The 20,036-nt window shown below is 48.9% G+C and overlaps 1 protein-coding gene across 1 annotated transcript in view; it reads right to left on the bottom strand.

The window, feature by feature from the left end:
* Nucleotides 1-812: 812 nt before the first annotated feature.
* LOC115914990 (ligand of Numb protein X 2-like) overlaps nucleotides 813-20,036 on the bottom strand; it is a 28,805-nt gene continuing 9,581 nt past the window's right edge. Inside the window, exons 2-10 of the mRNA XM_030967900.1 lie at nucleotides 16,450-16,886; nucleotides 13,812-14,038; nucleotides 12,324-12,520; nucleotides 10,756-11,121; nucleotides 8,700-8,885; nucleotides 7,504-7,678; nucleotides 7,134-7,344; nucleotides 3,319-3,477; nucleotides 813-2,460 (exon numbers count right to left, since the gene is read on the bottom strand). Coding sequence (XP_030823760.1) covers nucleotides 2,325-2,460; nucleotides 3,319-3,477; nucleotides 7,134-7,344; nucleotides 7,504-7,678; nucleotides 8,700-8,885; nucleotides 10,756-11,121; nucleotides 12,324-12,520; nucleotides 13,812-14,038; nucleotides 16,450-16,838 — 2,046 coding nt within the window. The 5' untranslated portion in view covers nucleotides 16,839-16,886 and the 3' untranslated portion in view covers nucleotides 813-2,324. The remainder of the gene's footprint in view (nucleotides 2,461-3,318; nucleotides 3,478-7,133; nucleotides 7,345-7,503; nucleotides 7,679-8,699; nucleotides 8,886-10,755; nucleotides 11,122-12,323; nucleotides 12,521-13,811; nucleotides 14,039-16,449; nucleotides 16,887-20,036) is intronic.

Genomic DNA, 20,036 nt, shown 5'->3' with positions numbered 1-20,036 from the left:
CTGTTGTTGAGGGATTTTTCCCAGCCACAGTGTATTTCAGGACAGTCCAGCTCCCTTCCTGGGAGAAGCAAAGACAATTACACCTGCCACAGGGTCACTTTTTGCAGCAGTCCTGCTGAGGTGACCTGTTCTGGGGGCATTAGTCACTACATGGAAAGAAAGGGTAAAAAACCACACCTAATGCATATTTTTCAACAATATTACAATAATTTATAAAGGCATCAAAACAAACTCAACATCTATTAACAAGCTGATTTTTGGAAACAAAATTTAAATTATGAGGACATTTTGGTGAAGTTGAAGGCACCTAGAAAGGAGATGGAGTAAAAATGGTTCTGCAGCCTCCTCCTCCCTCCACTGCCAGCCCAGCAGCTGCACAGCTCTTCCCTGCTGCCCTTTCCCCATGTTTGGGGCAGGCAGTGGGAACCACCCTCTCTCTGTCCACATCAGTATTTACTGTTCCAGGCACAGATTCTGCACGTTGATTGGAAAGAGATAAAAAATTGCTTCATGTTTTTGTGTCCCAGCGAGGTCAGTGATGAGTTTTCTTTGTGGATTATTTTGCTCTCAGCATTGCCCAGTAGAACAACAGGAAAGCAGCCCTGGAGGCCAGGTAGCCCCAGCTGTGCTGCCAGAGTCCCCAGAGGTGTTCCTCAGCCTAGCCAGGGCTGCTGGGAGATGGAGCTGAGGCTCCTGCAGTGCCCTGGGCTGCTGGCAGGATGGAGCTGAGGCTCCTGCAGTGCCCTGGGCTGCTGGCAGGATGGAGTTGTGCCCTGGGCTGCTGGAGATGGAGTGAGGTCCTGCAGTCCTGCAGTGCCCTGGGCTGCTGGCAGGATGAGCTGAGGCTCCTGCAGTGCCCTGGGCTCTGGGACAGGCCCTGCTGTCCCTGTCTGCAGCTCCCAGCACAGGAGGTGAAGTCACTGTGTGTGAACAAGGCCCAGGGACAGCAAATGACAGGAGCCCAGGAGAAGCTTCAGCCAGGCCTGGGCTCTTCCTTGCATGGCTGCTACAAGGAATTAAACATTCATTCAAATGAATTAAACATTCGTTCCAGGCAGCATTTGGACAGGGGACAGACTCCTTGGATTCTTACAAAGCTGCTCCTGCAAAAGGTGCAGCAGAGACAGCACAGGAGCAAAGATCTCTCAGTGCAACCTGGTTTGAGAAGAACCCATCATCTCTGGTGCTCATTAAACTGCTAGAAAAGGGAATTGCTTCAGGTGGAGTTTGCAAGTAGGAACTTTCACAGTGTCAGAGGTCAAAGCACCCTGCCTGGGCTTCAGTTCTTTAATTGTAAATTTTAACTGCACAGTGGGTTTGAACTGAAGCCAGGCTGGGCACAGTCTCCTTCTGGAGGTGACTCTTCCTGCAGCCAAGGATCCTTTGAGCTTCCCCCAATCCCATAAATTGGTATTTTGCTCCAGCTGTAAGAGGGACATGAAGGGAACTGCAGGAGAAATCTCACCTGCCAGTACAGGTGCTTCTGCCCCTGCCTGAACTCTGCCCCTCATCACTGGAAACAGAAAAATAAGACAGGCATCAGGCTGGGCCAGGGCTGTCTGACACCAGCCCACTCCCTTCTGGGGAAAAGCTGCTTTTATCAATCCTAAAACCAGGGAAACCTGTGTGCAATAAGTGAATCTTACCCTTGACCTTTGATAAAGTCACATTTTGCAACATCATATTTCAATGAAACCCCTCTTGCTGATACTTCTGAGAGTGGTTCTTTAAGCTGTTGAAATTGTCCCTTTGCAATAAATCAGTGGAGTTGGCAGGATCCTAACCTGGGATTTGTGCCAGGACCCTCATGCAGGTAACACAGCTCCACCAGCTCTGAGTTACTGTGGGCTTCTCATGTGTTAAATCATCCCTTGGGTTACTGACACCAAAAAATCAGGACTGGGAATCCTGATAGACAGAAATGCCTAAATTGGGTCCACATCCTTACAGATCCAGCAGCTGCTTTTAAAGCCTCTGTTTTAACCTGTTCAAATACTCAATGGAAAGCAGAGCCCTAAAATCAAGGCAAGCCTCAGCAGCCTCTAGGGCAGGTTGTGGAGAAACACTGGGAAGAGCTTTCTGTGCTCCACCAATCCTGAGGAGCTTTAATGAGCCTGGGAAGCTCAACAACTGTTGGATTAACCCTTACTTGGAATTCAGCATCCAGATTTGTTGGTAAAATGTTTTCCATAAAAAGGAAGCAAGGAGTCTTCCATGGCAATGCACCAGGAGGAGTGGAGCAGTCCCTGGTTCCTGGCAGGTGTGGCCTGGGTGGTGCCCAGCTGCTGTTGGATACCTGCAAGTGTTGGGGGTTTGTGGAGCCGTCACACCAGGCTCCCTGGCCAGGACACCACGGTCAGGGTGACTTTGTTCCTCTGCTCCTTCAGCATTGGGATTAATTCTGAGTTGCTCATTCCTATTGCTGGCACTCCGTTCACTGCCACGATTTCATCTCCACACCTGCCCAAAGACAGCATCCAGTCAGGACTGGGGTCATTATTAACCCTGAGCCAAACCATCAACTCCTCCTTGAAAGAACTTCTTCCCTTGAACCAGGGGGCAGGGAAAAGAACACTGCTGGTGCTTGGGTGACAGCAGCGAGGCTCAGGCTGTGCTGGTCAAACCCTGCTGGCCCAGGTCAGTCCTGCAGCTGCAGGCCCTGAGCTGCACTGCCACCACCAGAGCTGGGAGAGGGCCCTGCCCCTCTCTGGCACACCCAGCCCCTTCTGAGCCCCCACAGCCTGTCCCTCAGTGCAGCAGGAGCCCAGGGCTCCCCCCTCAGCTCTGGAGCAAAGCCCAGCTCCCTGCACCCAGCTGTGTCCCCTGCCTCTGTGCCTGGCAGCCCATGGTGCCCCGGAGCCAGCTCAGCGCCCCGGAGGTGCCTGTGGGGTCCTGCAGCCCCACCCTGATCCTCCCACTGGGATCTCACCACAAACCATCTCAGCAAAGCTCGAGTTAAGGCTCCTGCACAGGAGAGCTTTTGCTGCTTCTGTTGGGATACTTCTCCTAATCCATCAAGTTTTATAGTCTGCAACCTCCAAGATTCATCTCAAACATCCCCTTTTTACTTTCACCTAATTTCTCAATTAAACCATTCACAGTTAGGTTTTAAACGGCTGTCAATTCCTTTTCCTTGCACCTTTATGGAAAAACCAGAACACTGCTTAACGCAGGCCTTAGTTTGTTACAAGCTTGGCAACAATATTAACTTCCAAACTGTGCAAGAGTCATTAACCTGGAGCTGAGCTCCTTCCAAGGCTGGAAGTCTGGAACCCCCAGCCCTGGGGTGGGGATGGTTCCCGGGTACCTCACACCTACTTGAGTTTCCTGTCCCGGAACGCGGGAGTGCCGGGCACGATGGTTTTGATGAAGAAGGGTTGGTTGCCTTTGCTTTCCTCAAAGCCTCCCACGATGCTGAAGCCCCAACTTTCCAGGTTTCCTTTACTAAGGACAATATCTTGACAGAAGTGAAGGTAGCTGTGTCAAAAACAGAGAAGTTATGAGGAAAATTGCTTGAGCAGGAATTTATGTTTTCCCTCATGGAAAGCACAGCTATGAACAGCCTCATTTTCCTGAGTTTTAGGATTTGGGACACTCCTTTGCAAGGCGTGTCTGAGGGTTAATTCTCAAATGGGGCGATGCCAGGCCTTTAGAAATCTTTGCAGAGTATTGGTTTAAGTGCTAAGAGGAAATCACCCAGCTCTAAAGGGGTTTGGGATCTGCAAGACTCCTGAATAACTTCATGAATTCTGCTAATGAACACCCACAGCACCAGAGACAAACCCAAATGAACAGTGAGCAGCAGCTACACCCATGCAAGTGATGAGAGTGGAGGGATTTTATCCCCTCTGTGCACTGCAGTGGCACAAGGGAGGCTTTCAGCATCACTGGCAGCAAATGTGAGGTGCAGCAGCTGCCAGGTGAGAGCAGGGAGGATCCAGGATGTCCATTCTGCTATTGGGCTCCTTGTGAGAGCTCCTGGTTCTGGGTGCCAGCCAGTGAGGTCTGTGTCCTCGGGGAGCCCGGGCACTGTGAGATGGCAGTGCCAGCAGCACGGCCCGGGCTGGTGGCACAGAGCCCCCGAGGTGACACGGAGGGTGTGGCAGGAGCTCTCCTGGGCCCTGGCTCCAGCTCGGGCTGAGTCCTGGCACCGGAGCTGTGAAACTCCTGCTCATCATCACCCGCTGAGCTATTCCAGCAGCTAAACTTTTCCTAATAAACGCTTTTGCCTCAAGGGCTTTGCTTGAGCAGTTTGCTGAGGAGTTTCAGATTTCAAAAGCCTTCCCCCAGTTAACTTCTCACCAGGAGAAAGATCCAATTACCTACTTTCAAACTGTAATTTACTTTTGCAGGAGTTTTTCACACATAAACACCAGGAGCCCCAGCTGGAGCTTACTGAATCCTCCATGCTTTCCTTCCACCGGTACCACACAAGTGCAAAAACACAGCTCTGAGCCATGGCTGTGGCAGCTTCTGCAAATGAATAGCCCCGGGAGCAGCAGTGGCTACGTCAGCACAGAACATAAATAAAAACATCAGGCACGTTTCTCCAGGAGCTGGAAAGGGCTGTTTGCTAGGAATCCATTTTCCATATTAAAAAGGGGTTCTAGGAAGAAAAACTTTAATTTACCACAATCAAAAATGACTGTGGGAAAAGAATGGGAGAGTTTAGGGAAGGTCGAGGTGCAGGGTTTATGGTGCCAAGCACGCTGCTGAGCTGGCAGTTCCTGGTCCCTGCTGAGCTGCAGGGGTGGGACTGGGAGCTCCACATGGTTCTTGTGGGAAGAGGCAGACTGGAGTCAGATAAACCCCAGGGAAGAGAGAGGCAGGAAAATTGCCTTTCCACCCCCAATACTACTCCATGACCCACACAGTGCACTGTGCTTTCAAGAAACAAAGGCTTAGAGAGAAAAGATAATCAATCTAAACTTTTGTTTTCTGGTACCTTTGGGATCCAGGTTGTGCTGGATTAGAACATGGGCCCAGTCCAAACCAGCTTTTGAGATGGTATTATCTACTGTCAGTGGCTGGTGTGGATTTAACACAATGCTAGGAAGAAACCAAGGTTTCTGTTTGACAGAAACAGAAATCACAGGTACAAGAATCAAGGCCTGAATGAAACACACTGGGGGCTCAAGTGTTGCAAGGATCAAATTCACTTCCCTAGCCCTGAGCACTCGTTTCAACTCACACTTTTCAGCAGCAAGTCTGGATTCAAACTAGAAAGAAATACATTCCTCTAAAAGGAAAGGGATATTTCTGCTGGAGCAGAGGAGTAACTGAGGGGAAAAAAAGCTGAACAAACCCAAAATTACACATGCAATTAGCTTTGAGCTTTCACCCTGCAGGACACACCAACACTGGGGCCAGGGCAGCCAAAAGGAGCCGGTGCTGGCTCCAGTCTGGGCACATTTCTGGGGGTTTCTGTGCCAGTGTGGTGCACACAGGGTCTGTCAGGGCCACAGGGCAATGGACATTCCCCTGCAGCACTGGGGGCTTGGTCCTGTGCAAAGGAAACCAGTTTCGGTGGGTCAGGAGCTCTCTGCAATGGAACCACCCCACAGCAGTGATGGCACTGGGGTCTCACTGCAGCTGCACCTCCCTGAGGTGCCAGAGCACCCTGAACATGCCCAGGTGACAAACACCATGTGGGTGACCAGCCAGAGGCCACCAGGTCTCCCTGGGAGCAGGTGAGAGAAGCAGGGAGGAAGCACAGGAATTCCAGCCCCTCTTTAGTGCTGGAAACAGGAGATGGTTCTGTCAGATCCCGAAGTGGGATCCTTGCTGGGTGCCTCCTACCAACCCTCACAGCCAGAACTGCAGACACATTCCAAGGCCAGAATGCAGGCTGGAGTAAAAGGAATCTGGAATCACTTCTTGCTTCAGGAGTCAAAAGAAGGGGGAACATCAATCCCAGCAGCAAAGGAGTTCCCAGCAGTGCATTAAATGCAGGTGATGTCAGGACACTCCTGAAGTGAAGGCAGGAGACCCAGGAGCAGAGAAGACTCCAGTCCCTGCACAGAGCATGGGGAGGCTGCAAGTCACCTGACAGCCAGAGAAATTGGGAAAGGAAGAAAAGAAGCCCAGGCAGGCTCTGCCTTGCTGTAGTTCACTGCAGCAGCAGCCCAGGGAACAAACACCAGGCAGCAGCTGAGGGTTCGTGCCCTGCTTTGGGCTCTCCAGGTGCAGCTCAGGGCCAGCTCACACCAGACCTGCCTGGAGCAGCCAGGCCAATGCCTGGGGAGCAGAGGGAGATGGGAGGAGCTGCTGAGCACAGGTCAGGTACAGGAGACACAAAAGCTGCCTTTCCTTGGGCTGGTTTTTTCCTTGAGCATTTCTTTACAGGCTGCTAAGTAACACAACAGAGGCTTTGTGAGTGGTTCTTCTTTAGGTGTCTCAAAGAACAAGGCTGTAAATGATCCAAGCTTCCCACAGCAGGCTTGGCTTTCTGTTCCACCTGCAGATGCTCCTGCAGTCAGCTGGGATGACAACTGACTCTGCTTTTCACAGTGTTTTGATGTAACTGCTAAAGGGAGGGAGCCAGAGGTTCACCCCTCCAGGAAGGAGAGGGAAATTCAAGCTTCCCTTGGAACTTACCAGGTTAAAACCTGTCCTGAAAAGCTTGGCAGCAGGAAAACTCAACTGTGCAGAATAATTTTTGCTTCATGCTGAAGATGACACAGTTACAACAGCCAAGAAGAGTTAGACTGAAAGAATGTCTGCCCCTAAGTGAGATGATCAGATTAGAAACTCCCAGACAGCCCAGGTGTCTCTTGGCTTGTGTTAGGGGATGCAGACAGAGACACAAAGGGATTTCAGGCAGTACTTTAGCAAGGACTGTATCTAACATTGACTATCACTCTTGAAAAAAGGGGGTTTCAGGGCCTCTAAAGCATGGTTACTGTCCAACAGGAGTGTGGGAATGATGGGTCACTCCAGAAAAGCAGTGGAATTTCCTTATGTACTCATTGTTCTATGATCTCATTGGCAAAGGAGGCTTTCCACTGCCTTTCAGCTAAACGGGAATACCAGGAATACTTCCAAGTTCATCAACAAAGTAATTAATTTATAGTGTTTGAGTGAAAGTCAACCCTGTAATTAACAGCTCTCCATCCAGTCCCTGACAAACATACCTGGGCAATCCCAGCCACGTGATCCAGAGAGGGGACCAGCTGAACCCCTGCTCCCTGATGTCCAGGGCTGGCTCTGGGGAGTTCAGGGAGAGGATTTCCAAGGCTTTCAGTGTGACTGAGTGGGAAGCTGCATTGGATTTCAGAGCTGAGACAGCTTCATAGTAGTTCAGATGAGTCAAATCGATGCCATTTATGCTCAGAAGGACATCCCCTGTTGATGAAATAAAATGGGATTATTACAGACCTGGGCTATGGAGCCCATTTCAGCCTCCAGGGGTCATGGGAGCCCTTTTCCAGCCTCTCTCAGTGTCCAAATCCAGCTTCCATTGAAAATACCCCACAGGATAAAAGGTCTGAGAGCCTCCCTTACCTCTCTTGATTCTGCCATCCCTGAAGAGGCATCCAATGGGCTGCACACTTGTCACATAGATAGGGAGCTTGTTTTTGTTATCCCTTCCACCTCCAATTGTGATTCCCAAAGATTCCTTTGGCTCCTTTTTTATTGCAACTGTCTTCTCGTGACTTACATATCCCTGAGGCAAATCCTACAAAGCAATGACAGCACAAAATGCACTTCATTAATGCATTTAACAGGAGAAGCCCAGCTCTGGAAGACAGCAACATTTGTCTCCTTCATCCAGAGCATTCCAGCAATGTTGCTGGAGGGCAAAGTCAGCTTCCCAGGTCCTTGCTGGGTGGGAATACAGAGCAGCATTTCTAAAGTGAACCCTCAGTGCTGTCCTAATGATCCCAAATCCATTTGCTGCAGGGAGATGCTCCCTCTGAGGAGGGGAATTTTGCACTGAGGAAGAAGCCATGAGCTCATCTCAGGGCTGCTCATGCCAAGCAGTGAAGCTCTCCCTGATTGAATGTTTAGGTTGCAGTGAAGGCACACATTAGAGCACAGGCTGTACAACAGGGTGTAAATGCTACTCAGGGATTTAAATGCAGGAACAACACTCCAGCCACACAGGACAGGAACTCCCTGAGCTCCAGGGCCACTGAAACACAGCACTCTGAGCAGCTGCAGCAGGTTTGTCACTCAGCTGGAAGTTCTGCACACAGATTACGTCTCTGGGGTCAGCACACTGGGGATTGCCCTCTTGCTCCTGCTGTTTGCTGTGCCCCACAGAGGGGTGGCAGAGCCACTCTGCAGTCACAGCAGCTCCATGGGGCCACCTGGGGATTCTTCTCCTGACCATAAAGGGCTCTGGCCCCACACCAGCTCAGCTGGGTGTCACTGCAGCACCCTCAGTGTGCAGGCTTGATGGATGTCAAGAAGCAAATCCCAACAAATCTCACAGATGGCAAATTCCCTATTGCCCTTTCCCTTTTAAATGATTAAACACCAGCTCTGCACCAACACTGAAGAAATTTTATCACCTTTTCCCCTTAATATGATGTTTCCCTATAGATGACAAAGTGGTTTTTCAAAAGCCCCAAACCTGCCCAAGCAGAAATGGAGCTGCTGATCAGCCTTCTGTGATAAAACACCATCCCAGAACAACACAATGCATTTGCTAAACCGAGAACAAGCAGCACCTTGGCCTCATTTCCCAGCCCCACCTTCTGGTAGGTGGATTTTCTCCTGTAGTGGCTCTGGTCTGGTCGCCTCCGGTGGTGCACGGGGCTGCCCCCATTGCTGCTGCTGCTGCTGCTGCTGCTGTTGGAGGTGCTGCCATCCTCCCCTGGCTCCCCCAGCTGCAGCCCAGACTGCCTCAGGATCACAAAGTTCACTCTGGATTCCGTGGTCTGCCCAGAGAAACAAGGAGTGGAAATTAAAAAGACAGAGAATTGGGTTAGAAAGGAGGGACAGCCCTCGTTGCCTTGGGGAGAGAGAAGGGCTGGCATCAGTTCCTACAGAGGTTCTCCAACAGGTCCTCAATGTGATGCAAAGTCTTTTGTGCTGAGCCAGGGAATGTGATTGGAAAAAGAAAAAGGGAATTAGCAAACATGAGTCAGAAGGAACAGTAGAGGCAGGCTTCACTCGTGCCTCCCTCCCCCACAAATGCCAAACAAGAGAAGGTGGAAAGGGATGATTAATTCCTGCACTTTGCTACAAACAACCAAAATAGCATCTTGTGTTGTGCCACAGAGTGACCAGAGCTGGAACACTGGCTGCCCCACACACAGTGACCACGACAAGCACTGGATGCTTTCATTGCACAGGAAGTTGTTAAAGCTCTTTCCCTCCCAGCTTTGTTCATCTATTGTTCACCATCTCCCATCCATTTTTTCCCCAGGGTACCTCTGGTTAAACACTTCACCAGCTGCTTGTCTGGCCTTGGCAGGGCTGCAGGGGAAGTGCTCCCATTGTTCCTGCTGCCCTCGCTGGGTTTGTTCCTTTAGATCACCTGACAGAACCTCATTGTGGGGGACTCACTGGGGGAGGGCCCAGTGCTCACTCGGGTGTTTCCTGCCCTGCATGGCAGAAATGCAGCTGCCACTCTCACTCCTTGCCACAGGACCCTGCTTCTCTGGTGCCAGAGTGACTTCCCTGGCCTTGGAAGAGGGATTTTTAAAGTTACATTCATGCAAGGATTTCAATTAGCCCTCAGAGGAACAGATCATGCTTGGAAAACTGACACAGTTTTACACAAATGTCACTTCCAAAGAGATTCAACCCCAAACCTCACAAAGCCAGTTCTGGTTGCTGGTTCCAGTGGGATCAAAAGAGGTCCTCATATGGGAGTTGTGTGTGCACACTGCAACAGGAATGCAGCACCACTTGTGGGATGCAAACAAATTCCAAGAGGCCACAGAACAGAAGCACAACATGAAAAAGGAGCTCAGTGCTGGAACTGCTCTTTCTCCCATGGCACTGCACTCCTCTGATAACTGTGAGGAGAGCTGCCTCTCCCTCCTGCTGACCTCACATCCTTTCTGGGACATAAACAGAATGGGATGAGGAGCATTGTGTCAGGATCTCTAGATAAAAACACAAACTGGAGGCACTCGCCTGGGGAGATAAAGAATTTAAACTGATCTGTGTGATATCTGCTGCTGCACATGCAGCAGTCCTTAATCCTTTAACTAGAATTCCTTGCTCATTCCTTCCACCAAAACCTCTGGCATGCTGCAACAGGAGCACATTCCACAGGGAAAGACCACCCCTCTTCTACCCATTCAGTACCTTGGAATGCTTTTACCCTGAGGTGCCCCACATTTTCCAGTCTCTCTTCACAAATACAGGTAAAATGGGGAGAAAGGGCTTCAAATCAGTCCAAAGTCTGTGCTGCCAGCCCATCTCATCTCCCAGCCAGCACCTTCAGTGTGACTGTTGGAAGCACAAGAGGCTGCCCTGATCCCTCCCTGTCTGCTGCACGAATCCACCCAGTGCATCCCAACAGAGGCTGCAAACAGCAGCAATCTCCTCAGGTGAACTGCTGTGCCATGAGCCACTGCTTCCCCTCAGACCTGTCAGGGCTGACTCACCACGGATTCCCACTCCTGGTGTTTATCTTCATTTGGAAGTGGTGCCTCCCACACATCCAGAGGGGAGTCACTTTCCATGACAGAGATTTGGGGGAATGCAGCTTGTCCTGGTGTGTTCTGCTAGCCGTGGCTCAGAACAGGAGCCCTGCCAGCAGCCACTCAGAGCCATTTCCATGTCTGAACTCACCTGGATGATCTGGGCAGCAGCCTCAGGAGTTCCTTGCCTCAAATCCTGACCATTTATTGAAAGGACTCTGTCATTCCGACTCAGCTTCCCATTCTTGGCTGCCAAGCCCCCCTCTAAGAGATCCAGAATAAAAATCCCTGCCTCGTCAGTCTTCCTGATCAGTTTGATTCCCAAGGGCTCGGTTCGGTCTCTCTTCACCAAGGTGACGTGGATCACTTCCCTGCTCGTGGAAGTGGGATCCTGCTGTGCAGTCCTGTTGGAAAAGCCCTTCTCCTGCAGGACCATGAGGTGCAGAACAGGCCCTGGGTGGCGCAGGAAGGAGACAGCCTGGCAGTGAGTCACGCTGCTGATGTTGACGCCATTCACCTACAAAGACAAACAAAGCACTCACTAATCAGAGCCCACATTAATTAGGCACTGTCCACAGTGTGGGGCACGGCCAGGCTGGGGTAGGATGGAAAACTCCCTGTGCAATCTCTGACTCTGATGCACATTAGGGAGCAAAGTTTTCTAAAAAAGAATGAAGAAAGCTGATGGAATTAGACTGTAATTGGTGAATAACTGAGGACAGGAACAAGACAGGACAACCCACACAGCTAACAAACCTAAAAATGTTCAGTCATTCCTTCCATGCCATGTAAATCCAGATCTGCTTTTCCTTAATTTCCAGCATTCAGTACAGTGTTGGAGCAGACCCAAATCTCCACTTTTGAGTGGCTCATAGCCTACAAGCTTCTGGAATCATCCACTTAATTATGCAATTACCAGAGTGACTCTGAGAAGGCAACATTTTGCTTTGCCTGTTGTCACACAAGATTCTGTGCAGTCTTTTAGGATGTGAATAGGGCTCCTAAGTGTGGGACCTGCCCTATTTGCTGAGACTGAGACATGGACAATCCAAATGGATAAAACAGGAGTCATTCCATTGGTCTGCCTGAGAAACCAACCCAGAGATCTCATCAGCCACTTGTGTGGGGGCTGCCAGCCCTTCCTGATGCCCAGTCCCATGGGACAAGGAGGATTTATGGCTTGGCAGATGATTGGGCAGCCATGGCTGCAGGTGCTAACAGTTGTCACCATGTGTACAAGGTGTCACCTTGGTCACCCAGGGCCACACAGCCCTGCCAGTGTGGGCAGTGCCCTGGCTGTGGGTCAGGTGGGGCTGGAGCTCTGCATTTACTCATTTTGGAGCTGACACTCACTGCCAGTCAGCAGCTCTCACCCTGGACCTGCCCACAGAGAATATGCAGCTTAAGCAACACAGTGGAGCAGGCAATTATGAGACTTCCTAACTAGAGCAGAGAAATGGGGCTGCTGTGTGAAATTTATCAGGTAGGAATCTTTTACTTTGTCCAAAACGGCCTACATTTCAAAAAGCTGTCAAATATGCAAGAGAAATATGAGTCTGACTGGAAGGAATGCCAGCAGTGCTCCTGAGCCCCAGCAGACACACAATGCTGCTGACACAGAGGTCTGAGCAGTGCTCTAAAACCCACAGCTGCAGAGATTTCCCAGTTTTTCCAGGCTCTCTCCTCCCCCAGTCAAGGAAGCAATGGGGGTTTCCCTACCTCAAGGATGTGGTCTCCAGGAGCAATTCTTCCATCAGCAGCAATCACAGAGTCCCTCAGCACTTCCTGAACAACGATGTTCCCCAGGGGGGTGTCCTTACCCCCAACTATCCTCATCCCCAGCTCTTCCTCCGGATCTTCCCGGTGGATTTCGATGGTGGTAGTTTCAGCCACAAGACTGGTTCTCTGAGGAAGGTCTGGTTGTGGAAATTGAAGAGAAAAAACAACACATTAACAGAATTTTCCTTTTCACAGCACCCCAAGATTCAAACCCCTGGCAGGTTGTGTTCAATGTAGCATCTGAGGGAAAGCAGCCATTAGGAGACCTAAGGTCACATAAAAAGCTTAAAACCCTTTTGTTTCTTTAGAGTTTCTCCAGATTTTTTCCCATTTTCTCCTAGCTTTTGGTGAAGTCAAACTCTTTATTGTTGTTGCTGGGGATTTATTAAAAGGCATTCAGTATGGTTTGGCTATATTTAGAGATTTGTTTTTCTCCTGTGATAGCTGGCCTGCTAGAAGCACACACATAACAAATTCCAGTTTCCATGATGCCCATGAGGGAAAGGGACTACCCAGCTGTAATTACTGCTCTGCAACTTCCTTCCTCTAATTTCCTTTGCTCCCCTTTTCCCATCCTCCCTGTAGAACAGGAGGAATGTTTGGTGTTTCACAGCACAGTGGAGATGAAGCAATGCTGCACTTTGAAGATGAAAGTTGCTGTTAGCAAGAGCTGAGATCTCCCAGCACGGGGACACTCAGGCAGGCCCAGCACAGGGTGAAGGGCAGGTGTCACACCAAGGATGCAAAACCTGCTCCAGGTGTGCTTTGGGAGAAAGCCAACAGGGAACTGAACTGACCTGTGAGTTACCTCTGTCCCAGGCACAGGGGCTGAAGGTGAGCCTAACTCTGAGACAAGGCACTGAGGTGTCCATGCTGCTGCCTCCTACCAAGCTGAGACAAGGCTGCTACACTGGAGATGCTGATTTGATCTGCAAGGCTTCCAGAGCTGCCTGTTAATCAAAACCTAACTTATGCTACAAAAACACCAGGAGGGAGGTACTGACCACTCCAGGAAACTGACTGTATATTTAACTTTCCTAACAAGATTAACAAGAACCTGGAACACTTCCTAGTTACTAATTATCTGGCTTCTGCAAGGGCTTTAAGTGCTCCACGTTCACATTGACAGGGACTGCCTTTGTTTCTCCCCAGAATAGGCTGCAAATACTCACTGCAATCTCACAGAGTTTCTCCAAATGGTTTTGTACAGTTCTGTGCCTGTGAGCAGACTCTGCCACCCCTGATGCACGTGAATGCATCTCCCTTCTGCTGAAGAAAGAGATGCCTCTGATGACTGCTAATGGCTGAGTAGCATTAAGGATGTCTGACAGTGCTGGGGGCATGAAAAATTGAATTTTCTGAGATAATTGCCTCATTTGTATATCATGAAAGGTAAATACATAGTTCCACTCTGTACCAAACTCTCACCTTCTTCAGTCTCCTCAAAAGCTGGATTAACCAGTCCAGGCTCTGCAGTCCCCAGTGACACCACAGCAGCTCCAGAGCTTTCTGCCACAAGTGAGGAGCCTCCACTTGGGAGCTCTGGATCCTTGGGTGTGTTTGTGTCCCCCTTGGCAGGAGGCTCTTCCTTCCCTTTGGAAATGGGGTTCCTTTTCCGCTGGAGCTCAGATTTGTATTTCGTAAACCCAGGACACCTGCAGAGAGATTGGCAGGGACTGTCAGTGACTGTCTCTGCCTGGGCAGATGACCCAGCACATGAAAGCTCTGACAAACCTGTGGGAAGAAGCTGGTTCCAGATCTCACCAGTGCCATCCTGGTTTCTCAGATGATAAAACTGATTCTCATTTCACCTTCAGTTTCTACTTATACAAGTATCAGCTAAAGTGCAGTGGGTTTGTTATTTCACTTTTGAAATTATTAAGCAAATTATTTGAAAAATAAGAATGTAATAGAAACAGGAGTCTCCTTTGCTAAATATTTACCTGGCAAACAATCCATAAAGAAAACAATCCCTCTTAAATATAAGCAAATACTGAGCTCTGATGTTGTAGAGATCACCATGAACTGTACCTTGATACAAAGAAGGTGGCTCAAGTTTCAAGCTCAGCTTTGAATTAGGCTTTGTTTTAACACACCAGCTACACACAAGAGCAGCAAGGGAGGACTGGGCATTTTCTGTTGTGGAATGAGACCTGACCCTGGACCTGGTGCACTCCCAGGCCATGCAGGTGATGGCTCTACCTGAATGGAGTAGTTGAGTTCCTAATCCCACTGACTGCTCCCCAGAGGGCAGAGGTCCCAGAACTGGGATGTAATTGGATGCAGATACATCACCAGCCTGTCTCAGCACTAATGGGTGAGGAAGAACAGCTCTTTTATCACAAGTATTTATAAAAAAGGTGAGGAGGTGACAAATGCAAAAACATCACTTTCAGAGACACGAGTAGTACTGGGTGTTTACCAGAGTCACTTTTCAAATGAAACTGAACTTTTTACACTCTGGCTAAAGAAGTCTCATCCCAGTATTACTTCCTCTGGTTTATGCCTACTCATTTATTCTCCAAGCAGAAAAATAACCCTGAACTTAATGACAGACACTGAATGATCCTCTTGTGCACATGTCCCTCTTAAGATACCAAAACACAAATTCAATCTGCAAAAGGCAGGGAAATCCCCCAAGAAAATAAGTTACTATGTGCTTCTTATTTCCTTAAATCTTCTCCTGTCAGTTAATCTCACTTAAAGAACACCCAAGTCCCAGTGCAATTTTCTTATCTGTTTTTTTTTTTCCCTATTTTTCAGTCTGATGATCCACTTGCACCCACAGCCCAGGTGAAATAGCCTGGAATCTTGGAATACTCTGTCCCCAAGAAAGATACAAACAACTGCGGAATATAGAGGAGAATGATACAGTTTCCAGGCAGGTCTCTAATGTAAACATTTGAGGTGCCTCTCTCCCTCCCCTGTGTGCAACTGCTGTGCCAGAGGGATTACAGAGCGACAGGAGTTTACTGATAGCAGGGCAGATTAGCAGAGCAGAGGGAGGCCCAGCCCTGGTGTCAGCCATGGCCCCAGCCTGAGCAACCAGGACAAAGGGCTGCTCAAGAAAAAGGAGATTATAAACTTTCACTGAAGGGAAAGGGGCACCCAAGCACCTTCCATCCCTTCCCCTGGCTCTAACACGAGCTCTCAGCTTGTGGGGACTGAAGACAATGAAAATCACAAGGGTTCATCCTTGACTGGAGCTGCAAAGGTGTCCTAAGTGTACCTGTTCCCTGGTTGGCTTATTTTTAAACTATGTCATTGCCACAACAAACTACAACACAGCTGAATGAAACAAGCCTGTGGCATTTCCCATTGCTGGCAAATGCACCCTGCCAAGGAAGGTCTGTTCCACCTGCAGCAGGGCTTGCCCTTAGCTCCCCTCCCTGCAAATCATTAACCAGGTAGGAACAAGGGTTCTCCACGCACCATGGCAAGAGCTCTGTCACCTGCACTCCTTTTAAAGTGACAATGTCCTGCCTGCCACCAGCTCAGCCAGCAGGGAAGCACCAAAAAGTCTCCCTTCCTCTACACAAGAGGAACAGAAACAAAAACATAGTAATTTTATTTGCTTCTCCTTCTCAGCAAAAGAATGAGAGAAGAGAATGGAATTATAAGTAGGTGTTTCAGCAAGTGCATAATGTGCAGCTTGGAGGGACTTGCACTATTTGAATCAAAGACTTACGTATTGCACATCTTAATTGGACCAATTAAACTGGCAGCACTGCACAATCCTTGCTTTCAGAGCCTTGACTTTGTGCCTTTCTGCTCTGCACAAGGGAAACAAGAATAAGCTTGTTTGCAACAACTCCAGAGCTGATGGCCCAGTTCAGGACCCACAGATGTCTGGGTGTTTGACAGGTTTAGCATCTGCAGACAGGCTGAAGGTGAGCAGCTCAGAGCACACACACAATTACACTGTCCTCACCCACCCACCTCTGCAGCCTCACCCTGCCTTTCTGGTGTCCCACCTTGCCCCAGTTTAGGGAGCTGCTCTGAGAACAGAGGGCTCTGATAAGCAGCACAGCACCCTGGCAATAACAGGATGGAAAGGGGAATGCACCTGTTCTGCAGGTGAGCTTCCAGCTCACAGCGCTGCATGGTCTGCTGGCACTCAGCCTTGAAAGGACACAGCACAAGCAGCTTATCCAGCAGGTTCCTCACCAGCAGGCTGGACTTGTGGCACTGCTGGAAGGAGAGCTTCTTGCGGTCCATGGGACAGAAGCTGTACTCCTGCATGAAGTTCTCGAGGCACTTGAAGCAGTAGGTGTGCCCACAGGGCGTGTCCATGGGCTGCAGCAGGGGCTGCAGGCAGATGTGGCAGATGAGCTCATCGTCCACCTCGTCCTGGAAGTTGTACAGGTGATTGTCCAGCAAGGGGTGGGCCTGGCCACACTCACAGCACAGCTCGGGGACCTGGGACACGCTTTCCTCAGGGACGGGGTCAGCCATGGCAGCAGCACCAGGAGGAGATTGTCACACAGCAGCTCTGCCACAGACCTTTGGGAAAGGGAGAGAGAGACATTTCAAACCAACTGTCTGCTTTAAATGCAGCCCATTAAAAATTAAACTGTATTCCTGCCTTGAGCTTCCTCCCCCAGAACCTGCAACCCCCAACTGACCCCCAGAGGGCTCTTCCTTCCAGAACCACCCTGTGAATGAACAGCCCAGGGAGCAGAGGATGCAAGGACCTCACTCAGCACAAGGTTTAAGCACGTGGATAAACTGTACTCTGAGGCTTAAACTTTACACACACACACACACCAGAGGCAGACTAAATAAACACAAGCACTAGGAAAGCTGAGACAAAAACTGCATTTTCCCGATGGAGAACAACCCAGAGAGGGAAGGGAAAGGAAGGATACACAAGACTGTGATTTTTAAACTTCCTCTGCCTTTCCAGATTATACCAAATCTTTTAAAGACATGTGTGATAAAAAGCCAGTTTGGGGATGTCCTGGTTTGAAAAGGAAGTGAGTTTTTTTGGGATGCTGTGGTCAAACCAATAGGTGCTCAGATTTGAATATTGGCACCTGGTGTGGCCACTGAGGACATGGATACGCCTCTGAGAACACAGGGGGTTAAAAGCAGTTCTGGTTGTTAGGATTTTTGTTTTGTATTTTGGGGGGTGGGGAGGATGAGGCAAAAGAAGAGGAATAAATTTCAAAAGAAACTTAAATCTAAACCACATTTCCTTCCTTTCAAGCCCACTCCCTTCAAAAAAAATTGTTTTAACAAACAATGCATTGTTCCCCACTCATCCATGCCTAAGTTCCCCCATGGAAAATAATTTCCTATAAAAAGACTAAAGCTTCCTAAGTGGAAAAAACGTAAAGAATAGTCCACACCATTTGTTGCAAGGTTAGAGAGAGGATTGAGCCTCAGCTCCTTTCAGCCAGGGAGAGCAGGATAAGGAACAAACTGAGTCCTTGTAGCTGCTGCTCTGATTTTAACAGAAATGTCTTCAGTCATATCCATTTTGAATCTTGCCTGTTGTAATTAAATATAAAATTCACTTGAGTTTCCTAGCAGATTACAGGCACAGGGATGACTGCAGGGAGGATTTTTTTTAACCTGGCAGTTATTTTAATGAAGTAGGAAATGTGGTATTAAAGGAAGCAAACTACATTACACGGTGGGGGGTGTTGTGGTGATGTTTTGAGGAGTTTGTGATTGGTGGGGTTTTTTTAAGTAAAGAATCCCAGACTTTGAAAATAAACAAAAAAAAATTGCAAAACTGTGATGAAATGGAAAATTTCTGAAAGATGATGTGGAAAATACCTGAAAACAATGACTTTATCTAGAACAGGTAAGCAAGAGGGAACACTGGTCTGCACCAGTGCCTGGAGGACACAGCTGGCACAAAGCAGAACTTGGGAGGAGGGGAGACAAGAACAATAAGATAGCAGGAAGGGCAAGAAAAAATTAGTCATGGGTTTCTAATAAAAATCATACATCACTCCAATTAATTGTCAAGGTAAGTCAGCTACTTAATTAAAGGAAGAATGTATCAACAACAGAATCAGCCATTTCACAGGAGAATTCTTACCCAGCCACAGGAACATGTTCACTTCAAAAGATTAAAACATCACTGTCACAGTTCCAGGTGGGTACAACAGGAGTTATTTGCTCCTCTCTCCCCTGCTGCAGTGCCAAGAAAGCATCTTCCCCTGGGGGGAAGCACTCAGGCTGGGTGAACATCCCTGACTCCTCTGTTTGCATTCCCTCCTTAACCCCTGCATGGCTGACTCCCAAAACAAGGCACAGCTCTCAGATAGACAGCACCCATGGAAATGAAAGCTGCTGTGTCCATGGGCTCCTCTCTCAAACAGCACCCATGGAAATGAAAGCTGCTGTGTCCATGGCCTCCTCTCTCAAACAGCACCCATGGAAATGAAAGCTGCTGTGTCCATGGGCTCCTCTCTCAAACAGCACCCATGGAAATGAAAGCTGCTGTGTCCATGGGCTCCTCTCTCAAACAGCACCCATGGAATTGAAAGCTGCTGTGTCCATGGCCTCCTCTCTCAGACAGCACCCATGGAATTGAAAGCTGCTGTGTGCATGGGCTCCTCTCTCAGAAATCAGCCTGCTCTTGGTGCTTGCCCCCACCTGAAACAGGCAGCCCTTCTGTTTGCCTTACTGGCCTTTTTGCCAGCCTTCAGCTGATCTTGAATGACCTTACAGGTGCAAAAGGAACATTTCAACATCAAACCATCACTTAACATCTCCTCAATTCTAATCAATCAGCTCAGCACCACCAGGTAATGAAACAAGGAGCTTCCAAGGCAAACAGTACCAATCAGAAATACTTGTGCTTCGAGTTGGACTATTTGCATAAAACTTTGGCAGGTGATGAAACAAATCCACTTTCTTAGCAAAAACAAACCTCACAGTAATTTTGCCAATAAATTACTTTTATTGGGGGGGGTTTCAGATTATTTATCAAATTAATTCTCTGCTCTGTGTTTAAAGGTTACCCAAGATGAATCCCATTGATGAGTAATTTCTGAGTAATAGTTTGTGGAAGATAAAATTGTCACCAAAATTTTGCTGCTCCAAGCTGATCTGCTGTCTCGCTTCCAGATCCTTGAAAACAAGGGGTGAAGATTTCATTTAAAGGTGCCCAGGTGAATTTTACTTTTCCACCACTGTCCCTTCAACAAGGAGGACACTCCTGCAGACAGCAGGGAACCCAAGGCTGACACCTCTGTGATGAAACCCAGCCCAGAGCCTTGGGCAAGGCAGGGCTGAGTGAGCAGCACGGGGAGGGCAGCAGGCTCAAACAAGTCTCCCTTGCTCAGGGACTCAGGCACTAAGCAGAGCTTCTGCAGGGGAAGAATTGCTAAAATCTCATCCAGCACAGATGTTGCTGCAGCCCAACAAGGCAGAGCTGAAGTGTGGAGAAAATCAGTGTTTCATCATAACAGGCCTGGCTCCCCTCAGCTTCAATGAGGCACTCTCAGAAGTCAGTGCAGAGAGCCCACAGGATCCAGCTTTGGAGGGGAGTCTGATACAAATTCAGTCCTTTGTAATCCAATCTCAGCTCCTCGTTCTAACCTCCAAAGGCCAGACCAACCCAATCAACCACTCCATCCTTGTGCTGCATTTTTTGTTCCATCATTCCCACTCTCCAGCGAAGGGTGGCACCTT

Source organism: Camarhynchus parvulus, chromosome 4A (assembly GCF_901933205.1).
Source record: "Camarhynchus parvulus chromosome 4A, STF_HiC, whole genome shotgun sequence".
NCBI lineage: Eukaryota > Metazoa > Chordata > Aves > Passeriformes > Thraupidae > Camarhynchus > Camarhynchus parvulus.
Note: the sequence above shows the minus strand (reverse complement) of the source record. Positions and strands in the feature narration are given on the sequence as shown.